The 10308-nt window shown below is 40.7% G+C and overlaps 1 protein-coding gene across 6 annotated transcripts; it reads right to left on the bottom strand.

The window, feature by feature from the left end:
* Window positions 1-2: 2 nt before the first annotated feature.
* Window positions 3-9211, bottom strand: LOC129857465 (islet cell autoantigen 1-like). 6 transcript variants are annotated; one of them, XM_055925734.1, is made up of 14 exons: window positions 9107-9203; window positions 7658-7687; window positions 7375-7549; window positions 7080-7152; window positions 6814-6937; window positions 4778-4976; window positions 4209-4334; window positions 3999-4097; window positions 3415-3518; window positions 3267-3307; window positions 2910-2972; window positions 2455-2739; window positions 1415-1507; window positions 3-1169 (listed from the first exon to the last, which is right to left on the bottom strand). In XM_055925734.1, the coding sequence occupies exons 2-14, from the start codon at window positions 7672-7674 to the stop codon at window positions 1048-1050; spliced, it is 1521 nt and encodes a 506-aa protein (XP_055781709.1). In that variant the 5' UTR covers window positions 7675-7687; window positions 9107-9203; the 3' UTR covers window positions 3-1047. The 6 variants fall into 6 exon arrangements, with proteins under 6 accessions (XP_055781709.1, XP_055781710.1, XP_055781706.1 ...); XM_055925735.1 differs by having other exon boundaries at window positions 9087-9199; XM_055925731.1 differs by lacking the exon at window positions 9107-9203 and adding an exon at window positions 8548-9041.
* Between the last annotated feature and the right edge of the window lie 1097 nt (window positions 9212-10308).

Below are 10308 nucleotides of genomic sequence, written 5' to 3'. Positions count from 1 at the left end.
TGACAGGAATAAACAAGGCTTTAATGTAAATAAGGGCAATAGTTTAATTCTAATAAGTTAGTCTCATTTAGCAACATTTTTACTGACAATCAAAATGCACGCTTCTTCAGCACTCAATTAATAAAATGTAAATATCATTCTCTAATAATTTTGTTAAACACTTAAAACCAGTCACCAATTACAACATATGTATTCTCGCCCTTCCACAGGTTGCTCTCCAAGCAATATAATACAGATTGTGTACTTGAAAAGGTGCAGCTAGTTAATAAATGTACACCTAGGCTGGGATTTAATCTGAGGCGTGCTATAGAACACACTAAGGTCATTTACGCTTGAGCCGACATGTGCAGTGGTTACCGTGAATAGGATTTCTGCAAACGTCTGAGAAAATCTCTTAAAAAGGTACATTGTCGGCTGTCTAGTGTGCTGCTCTATAACGCGCCTTAAATTTATTCCAGGCCATCTCAAATAAATCAAATGTTAGATATGTTATTGTCAACAGTAACATATTGTGAGTACAATCACACACAACTAAATAAGGAATACACAAAACATGCAATAAATGTATGATCTATCAGACAAAACTGATACTTATTTTACCCTTTCATACTGATTTTCCTATTGTCGAGATGGGTGTAAAGGCCTCATCATTGTCACCACCAGAAAGCTTACAGGTATACCCAAATGACAAGTCAATAATTCTGAAAAAGCTCATCCTGAATCCTTCGTACATATTTTGGTTGTTGAAAGCATCTACCCTCTGACAACTTAACGTATAAACATTGATAAATCATGTCAAACATAAAAAGACATAACATTTGTTTTCTTTTGGAATTCATGATTTCAAGCTCAATTGATTGATACAGTAAATGCATACTTAACAGCTGGTCCAGGGTCAATTTGTTGTTTAACTCAATGGTAAGGAGTAGGACAGGGGTTGAGAGAGATGACCCTAGAACAGATGTTAACAGCAAAATAACCCTAACCTTGTTGTGCATTATGCTAACTTATAGCGTATAATCCCTAGACGCGAATCAGGTGGCAGGTCTATGCGTTGTGAAGCTCATGCTCCTGACCACTCCTGCCTACTGCGTCTGGGTTCGACAGAGGGTCCAAGTCGGCGAACAGGTTAAACCAGGCTGAAAGGTCTTTGGCGGTCTCTGGCGTCTCTGTACAATCAGAACCAAAGGTAAACCATCTCACACTGTAAACTTTGATGTTGAATAGTAATGCCTTGTTTAATACAGGGCTTCATTTGACTCAGACATTGTGCTATTCCTGGTAATATTTATACCCAACAAGTACTCCGAAAGCACTCATAAACACAGGTTCTTGCTGGAAACAGATTTTCTTATGAGCTAAACCCTTTCTTTCAATTCTATTCATATGTTTTACTCGTTTGGCCCAATCCTACCTCTCATTGCTGTTGGCCTAGAGGGGTTCTGATTGGCTCCAGATGATTGCTCTGTTGCCTGGGAGATGGGCTGTGGAATGCTCGTGGCCCAATCTGGAAGGGAGATGCAGATTTAGACCCATCTTGAGGGGATACACATCGTTGCTTGATCCAGGAGACAATAAATTACTTTCACACAGAACTTTTGTATGAACAGGACTTTGTGCAATAGACAAGAATATTGCAATTATTGACACTGCATGTCTTTACAAAATCTATGCATGTTCTCCTAAATACAATTTTGTCAGTCCATAACCATTTCAAAAGGTCAAATAAGGGGTATTTATTTATATTTGTCCAGTTTCACGCATGCACAAGTATGTATGTACCCTGTACAAGTGGTGTGAAATGGAAACTTATTTAATAATACATTTAGATCCACATGAGGTTTAAAGATTATATTTCAGTATGACTGTTCACTTCACTAGCCCCCACGGTGAATATAGACAAACACAAAAACAGATGATGGACTAGTATTCGTTGCCCAGACCCAGAGAGAAATGGAAAGAGATTAGCAATTAGCTATGGGTAAGCAAATCAAATAGCCAGTGCCTATTACTTATACAGCTGTAGTTTAAAAAATAATAATTTTAGTGCCACTTCTCTCAATGTGGAAATAGTTACGCATGGTGAAAAAAAAGGTTTATTTGTTGAAGTACTTATTCAGAGAGAAGAAAAACTGTCAAGGCTGACTGCACAGCCCTAATTATGTCATTTCTGGGCTCATTCATAAAATCTAACCAACCACAGGGTTTAATTTAATTACACCAATAATACAAATTGATTCAATTGTCACATGCTTCATACTCTGGTCAGGGATTTCTCCTCAATTTAATCAAGGATGATCTTTTACATGCTTTCTCTCCACAACATCCTGTGTTTTGGAAGAATAATACAGTGATGCTTCACATGGTTTGTTTTTCAATGAAGAGCAATGCAATCTGACCAATGAATAAATATGCACAACAGTGTTGTATGATCTACAGTATTTGACCTCTGACCTGAGAGCGAAGATTGGAGATTGTTCCTGTTCCTGTTCTGGTCCAGGAGGTGAGATGGGAGGAAGATGGAGGAGTCTTCCTCCTGCTGGGGTTCCACTAGGCCCCCTCTACTAGTGGCTCCGCTCCCCTGGTCCCCCTTACCAAACACCTCCTGCCACTCCTGTGAGAACTCGCCCTCATCCAGAGACGTGCTGCCCAGAATCTCATTCAACAAGGCCATGCTATCCCTCTCTCCACCCTCCTCCTGCTCCTGACGAGAGAAGGCTGAGAGAAGATCCTCAGGCCCTGGAATTACCAATCAAATACTGTGTTATTTGGAGGTGGGCAGTAGGGCCTAATAATGGGTAGTTGATTATATGTTTTTAGGGTGAAGTAATTTCACATGATCTGTTCATATATTTTTCTCTGGTATTCATTTAGGACACATACATTGAGGTGGTGCTTCTGTACATTACCTGTCATTTGTCTATTAAGGTCGATTTCTTCAAAGAATTGTCCAGAAGGTGTCTTGGTTTGAGCTGCACAGGATGAGAGTGAAAAGTGCATGGTAACTTGGTTTTAGGCCTAGATTCAATCAAATTAAGCGTTAACCCGGATTCCATGCAGCCAATGGCAATGTCCGGAATAGGCATAATACTTGTGGATTTGACAGCTCTAACAGAATTCCACCTCAGACACTGTCAACACAACAGCAATGCGGGTTTCGGGAATGTGATTTCATCTAGTCCTAAATCCATCAATATAGAACAAGTGTGCGTTACAATGACTTGTTAATTAGTTGAAATATTCACAAATAAACTGTTGTCCGTTACCTTCTTCATTGGACTCTTCATTGGGATCTATTGAGATAAGTCTAAGGACAACAAAAAACATGTTACATGTAGTGTACAGTATAGGATCCTGTGTAGCCTAATGTAAGACTTTAAATTAATTCTGTCATGTTGTATGGATTTCACTTACTGGTCATCTGCAGTCTCCTCAAGATCGGTCTTTGTTAAGACTTTCTTCTCCCTCTTTTTCTTTGATCCCTGAGATGACAGTTTATCCATGGGGTCTTGGAGGCTCTGGAAGTAGAAGAATGACATACTGACAACGTCACAAGACATGACACTGACAACACCACCTTGTGCTGTCATAAGTGAGGCCTTATGGTGAAACACACTGTTCTTCGTTATTGTAAAGTAAAACACTGTACGGACACCTTTTGAGTATATCATAGATATAAAAACGGACTGTTCACCGTTTCCAAAATCCTGACAAAGATGATACAGCTTACAGAGGGATAGGGCTCCCGAGTGGCGCAGTGGTCTAAGGCACTGCACCTCAGCGCTAGAGGTGTCACTACAGACCCTGGTTCGATTCCAGGCTGTATCACAACCGGCCGTGATTGGGAGTCCCATAGGGCGGCGCACAATTGGCCCAGCGTCGTCCGGGTTAGGGTTTAGCCGGGGTAGGCAGTCATTTTAAATAAGAATTTGTTCTTAGCTGACTTGCTTAGTTAAAGGTTAAATAAAATAAAAAAATATGATAGAGGCCTCCCTCACCTTGATTGTAGAGAACTCATATTGCTGGCAGCCCTTAAAGCTCTCATGAATGGCAGCCATAGTGTGAGACGTCTTCTCCCAGAAGTGCAACAGGGTGGTCTGAAACACACAAATACATATTAGCACAAGGCTGTAGCCAACAATTACTATTATGCAATAATTGTTATTTTACTTTCTGTGCATGCACCACTCCTTGATATTCTGGCGTACCTGGTATGTGGTTAAAACATGAGAAAGCAGATTGCAGCGGCTGGCTCCTAATAAATCGACTTTCTGGCAGACATCATTCTTCAGTTTGTCAAAGCTTGTTTTAGTGGTTCGCACCTGCACTTGAACCTGAGATGAGAGGAGAGATTAAATATTACTCAACAGAAGGAGGACAGGATCATAACATAGGCACAACATTGCATGGAATAAAGATCACACATGAGAATACACAGATGTTGCAAGTGCAACTGAAGTCTTTCTCACTCAAGATAACCCTTGAGTGTAACCAACACAAAACAGAAGCAAACATGCCTTTCCCCTATTTCCCATGAATCAGCTCCATACTGAAGTACACATTCACACACAACAAATTCACAGTAAATTGCACCATCTAGTGGTAAATATAACAATTTCCATTTTCTGTTTGATTCTATGAAATTCTGATTTAAATTCACTCTAAAGAAACTGGTACAAATGCTTAATCAATCTGGCCAACTGACTTCATTCTTACTGTTTAAACAGTCCTTCATCCTGATATGATTGAGACCTATATCTAAAGAGAGTATGCTAACCTTGCGGAATTTCTCCATCTGTTTGTGTGTGTCTGGATCGAGCTCCTGGGATACATCCTTCATCCAGAGCAGTGCTCCACGGTATTCCGTCCTGGACTGTTCCATGCGGTTCACCGTCAGCCAGGTGTCAGAGATGGCCCGGTATCGGAAAGTCTCCACCTCCTGGTAGAGGCGAGACAAAGGACTACGCAGAGACAGCCTGAGGGGGACAAAAGACTGTCATCAACAAAGAACAAATCCACTCATCCAAATGAAGTGCAGCTGACACAATGTGGATGAGTGAGTGAAGAGCAGCAGCTGGACGAAAATGTACATTTAGAAAGAAGATGATTGTTTGTTCACCTTTTTTCTGTTGTTAACCTTTTTTCTGCTCCTGAATCTTTTGACTGGGTTATTGTCACTAAAGCTTAAAGATGGAGCGGCAAACAGTAAGTTAAAATGAACTGATAAACCTTTACCTAAACAACATGGATTATCGTAGCACTCTCTCAATTATGAGTCATCAGTTTCTATTCAAACACTCTGGGTACTGTGTTGATACAGTACAGGCCTATGTCTGAATACAAAGCTGTCACTGTATGCCATTTTCTTTCTCTTTTTGTCTCTCTACACACAGCAGACTCCTAGCCTGTCCCTTAGGAGCCAATTGACGCAATCTTCTATCTCATGTCTCTCTACACTGGTAGTCTATCTTCTCCTCTGTAAGAGGGAGACTACTAATATAGGTAGTGTGTGAGTTTCAAGTTCATTTTCACCCCCCCAAAAATGTACCTTTATAAATATAGTGTTCTATGCATCATCACATTTGCAGACTTATGTAAGATAGCCTACTATTTATAATGTGATGAGTAGATTGGATAGTCATGATTTAGGCTAATAATATAACTCAATCACTGTTCGCAAAAAAAGACAGTTCAATGCATGGCTGAGCGCGTAGGCTATATCAGATATGTTTATTCTCCTTTGCATGGAAAGAAATGTGGCCTTTCATAAACACATTTCATGCAATTCTACTACACTTTATAAGCAGAATATGTTTTTATAAATACGACAAAAATGACAGGGTAACCTACTCTGCTGAGAATGACAAACAGATCAATAAAAATTGAAAGAGACACAAATACTTACGATATGACGTCCATCTAACCCGGAAGAGGAAATGATTGTCCAAAAACTTTCAAGTGGCACTGATCAGTGAACACTCACCGGGGATATATAGTGGATGATCTCGGATGGTGCTGATAAGTTTGTTCGCTCAATTATGTTGAGAATTTTGATAACTAAAAGACAGTATTTTCATCGTCTTCTCTTTACAGCAACAGCCATTTGCTTTCAAAACTATGTTTTCCCGCAATTGGATTTTGAAATATTGCAATATGCCTGGCTGGGCCTCTGCATTTCACTGACAGTCGCAACTCAACAATCATCTATTTGGTATTTGCCGCGCACGCTGCAGAAATTGCGGGCCCTTCCGACTGTAGGCAATGCGATTTAAAACAATTCACAGCAAATCTTTTTTTACATTTAGAAGATGCTTTTATCCAAATCGACTTACAGGTACAATTAGGGTAAAGTGTCTTGCTCAAGGGCAGTAAACACATTTTTCACCTAGTCGGCTCAGATTCAAACCAGCGACCTTTCAGTTACTGGCCCAACACTCTTAACAGCTAGGCTACCTGCCACCCATTTTAAAATAAGCTAATGATCCTCTGTGGCCAAATCATGCTTTCTGGTGTAGTAGCCTATTTTGAATGATTACATTTTTTTGTATCGACAGGAGTAGGCTATTTAGGCTATATAATTTTGCCAATTCCCCTAGCCTTATGGACACACCGCCTATGACTACTATCCTACATGTCCGTCTCACTACACTAGTAGTCTGTCTCGTTTCCTCTAGTAGAGGGAGACAGACTACTATCCTGCATGTCTGTCTCCCTACCTTGTAATGTGAGCCCCCTATTTTGTCTATCTATCTATCTACACTGCAATATCCAGTGTGTCTGTCTGTCCTCTGGTAGTGTGGTCCAGGTACAAACCTCTGCTGGGAGGAGAAGCAGAGGGCCTTCCCGGTAGCCTGCATGATCTTTCCAGCCCTGGTCCGGTCCTGGGAGCCCTGTGAGCGCAAGAACCGCCCCAACTCATTCTCCTCCTGGGATAGAACTGAAGAGGGATAGAACCACATGGTAGACCTCAGTGGATTGAACAGGGTTTTAGAATCCGGGTCCAGAAGAACCTTGGGTATCCAGATGTAACTGGGTCCAACATGGAAGCGGGTGCCAGATGTGAGGGTGGAAAGACTCACAGCAGATTCTTCTCTGGTACTGCTCGATCACCTTCAATAGCTCCATGCACGTTCTCTGGACAGAGTGAAACACCTACAATGCCATGGGAAAATGACTTATGCCAGTCAACAAATGTATATGCATTTTATGCAAATCTTTAACAATCATCTGCCTATGTTATGTGAGATGAACAGAGGTTGATACTTGATATTGTCAGGTCTTTGGTAATTGGCACAACAGTTGTCTGTATCTGTGACAATGTATCCATGACACAGTAACAAAACGGATTTGAAGCATTTGATCTGTGAAGCTAACCTCCAGCTTGCCATCCAGGTCTGCGTCTGACGCCACGACATGTTCGTCCTCTTTCTTTCCCGTGACCTTGATGATCTTCTGTTTGGTTTTCCAGTACTTTTGCTGGAACTTGTTCACAACAGACGAGTCTTGGCTTTCAATAAAGCGGTCAAAATACTCCCGCGAGTAGCCACCACTGCAATGACATCCGAAACAGTCAGTCTTGTTACTTTATCAACCATATGGCAAAGAACAAGTACATTTGTGATGTTAATTAAAAGATGGTGAGTGTTTGTGTACTCACTAATTCCCCCTCTCCATTTTGTCAGGTTACCTGTAACGTAGGTTACGTGTTATGTCATGGCTTTGCAGGCCAACTTCAACTCCATTCACCAGGTAGGTCTGAACCAATGGTGTTGACAGTGGACTAAAACTGTATGAGTTTCTACCTGCCCATTGGTTGAGGTCAAATATTAACCAAAAGTAGCTACTGTGAAAACAAAGTTGACATCCAACACCATTTTGAAAAGGGCACCTGCTGCCCCGCTTGTTATCCTTGACAGTCATGGGCAAATGATTGGGAGAATGGTAAATGTATTATCCCAATCCTTCTGTTATTTTCATGCACGAATGGATAATTTTTTATATACCTTTAAAAAAAAAACATTTATATAAAATGTATTATGTTAGTGAACTCATTTTCTTGCTCGATAGACAGTTGAAAACAAACAACAACAATTCATTGAGAAATAGGTAGGATATTTATATATATATATATTCAATAACCATTTACAAAATTAAACAAGGCTCAACCTATCATGCTAGTCTAGTCTGTGGGCTAACAGTGCAGACCCGAAAGGGCCTGGCAATACTCTGTCACGATTCAGCAGCCTCTGATAATAAGGTACCTGGTTTTAGGCCTGTCGCTGACAAGGCAAACACTCACCTTGTTCAAGACATTATCATTATCAGATGGCCAAGGATAATGCCATAACAGAAGATTTATAATAAGACGATTCCTGCATATGAATGAATGCAATGTCCGGTTTACTCGGCCGCCGTACCAGAATAAACACAGAACGCTTTACATCATCAGCGTATGTGAACCAGACTGCCCTCTCCATATTCTTATAGCCGCCAAAACACCTTTTGACCAAAAGCAATTAATTTACATTGAAAATCAAAATCACATACCTTGCTGTGTTGATAGCCTACCATTCAGCTATAGCCAACGTCCATACATGTATTCTACTATTATTGACTAGGCTATACAGCGTAACCAGCATCTCATTCTGTTGAATACAATCCTTGCGCTGAATGATCGATGACGTCATGTAACAACGCACCAAACTCGCTCCCATAAAAAAGGGTGCAGTCGCAGTTTGTTGATCAAATATTTGGGATTAGCAAATAAAGCGGAAGGCGATAGGTTTGCATGAATTTCCTCCCTGCATTACATATGTGTTCGTCGTGAAAAAAAACACACGTTACAAGTAATGTTTTGGGAGAAAAAAAATAGTATACATTTTTTATTGTAGGCCTATGTGAACTGTAGTGGCCTTGAGGACAAGGTTGATAGTAAATATGAGAAATTACATTAAATGGGGACAGTAGGTAAAAATTGCTTGATGCCCACTACAGAGGACATTTACTAACAAGCTCCTATTTAATGTGGAAAAATAATAATATCACACTGCTCTGAAAACTCACCTCACTATTCCTAAAATATGTACCTGTTAAGCTCTGTTTATACCTGGTTCTAACTTGCATCCTTTGTCTTGTCCACATTCTGATTGTGCCCTCATCTTCAGACAGGTGCAGACGATTAAAAGATGCATTGTGATCTGATCTTCCAGACCTCGGAGGTAGTCAGGCACGCATTGGTCGAGATCCCCTGTTCAAACGTTGCATGGGCATCAACCAATGGTTGTGTGCCACGTCACCGACTGTCATCGACTGACAGATTGCCATAGCGTATGATGTGGTTAGCTGATACCTAAAATACATGTTCTTTCGTTGTAAGATCTGTCAGCAGTCAGCAACCCCTGAGGATATGGACAGTGAAACCATTTAAATCATCATGATCCCGCCTCCTAATCACTGCCAGGTGGCACAATTGACTTATGACATCAATATCTGTCTTAAAATAAAGAAATAAATACATATTATTGAAGAAGGCACAGTCATACCGTAACGTTGGTGTTTTACTCAATAAATTACTGGGAGTATATATATATAGAATGTGCGACTCTCAAAATACTTTTATCTGGGTGTGCTCCAGCTATGCTTTTTATTAGATCAATATCTGTTTTAAAATAAATAAATACATATTATTTAGAAAGAATAGCTGCCAAACAATTTTCATACAGGGAGGGACCAGGAAATCTGGTCGCAATGCGGACACAGTGGACTGATATGAGACACATTTTAATACCACGTGTATACCACAGGAGGTTGGCGGCACCTTCATTTGGGAGGACGGGCTCGTGGTAATGGCTTGAGCTGAATAGGTGGAATGGTAGCAAATACATCAAACACATGGTTTCAATTTGCTCTGTTCCACCCATTATTATGAGCCGTCCTCCCCTCAGCAGCGTCCATTGGAGTAGACATATTTACCACCACAAAGCATCTATTTACCGTCTATTTACCACCACAAAGCAAAGCTGGCACTAAGACCGCTCTCAACCAACTCTATAAGGTCATAAGCAAAGAAGAAAATGCTCACCCAAAAGTGGCGCTCCTAGTGGCCAGGGACTTTAATTCAGGCAAACTTAAATCAGTTTTACCAAATTTTGTGCAACCAGGGAAGAAAAAAAACCTAGACCACCTTTACTCCACACACAGAGATGCATACAAAGCTCTCTCCCGTCATCCATTTGGCAAATCTGACCACAATTCTATCCTCCTGATTCCTGCTTACCAGCAAAAACTAAAGCAGGAAGTACCAGTGAC

This window comes from Salvelinus fontinalis, chromosome 6 (genome assembly GCF_029448725.1).
Source record: "Salvelinus fontinalis isolate EN_2023a chromosome 6, ASM2944872v1, whole genome shotgun sequence".
Classification (NCBI taxonomy): Eukaryota; Metazoa; Chordata; class Actinopteri; order Salmoniformes; family Salmonidae; genus Salvelinus; species Salvelinus fontinalis.
The sequence above is the reverse complement of the archived record's forward strand: the minus strand, read 5'-3'. Positions and strand labels throughout refer to the sequence as shown.

What these genes read in the sequence shown, in the direction of transcription:
- LOC129857465 (XM_055925730.1), bottom strand. Translation starts at nt 9,141, where the DNA reads ATGTGGACAAGACAAAGGATGCAAGTTAGAACCAG. An exon ending in ACCTGGATGGCAAGCTGGAG is followed by an intron (nt 7,153 to 7,374) that starts GTTAGCTTCACA and finishes ATGGCATTGTAG; the next exon opens with GTGTTTCACTCTGTCCAGAG. An exon ending in GTACCAGAGAAGAATCTGCT is followed by an intron (nt 6,938 to 7,079) that starts GTGAGTCTTTCC and finishes ATCCCTCTTCAG; the next exon opens with TTCTATCCCAGGAGGAGAAT.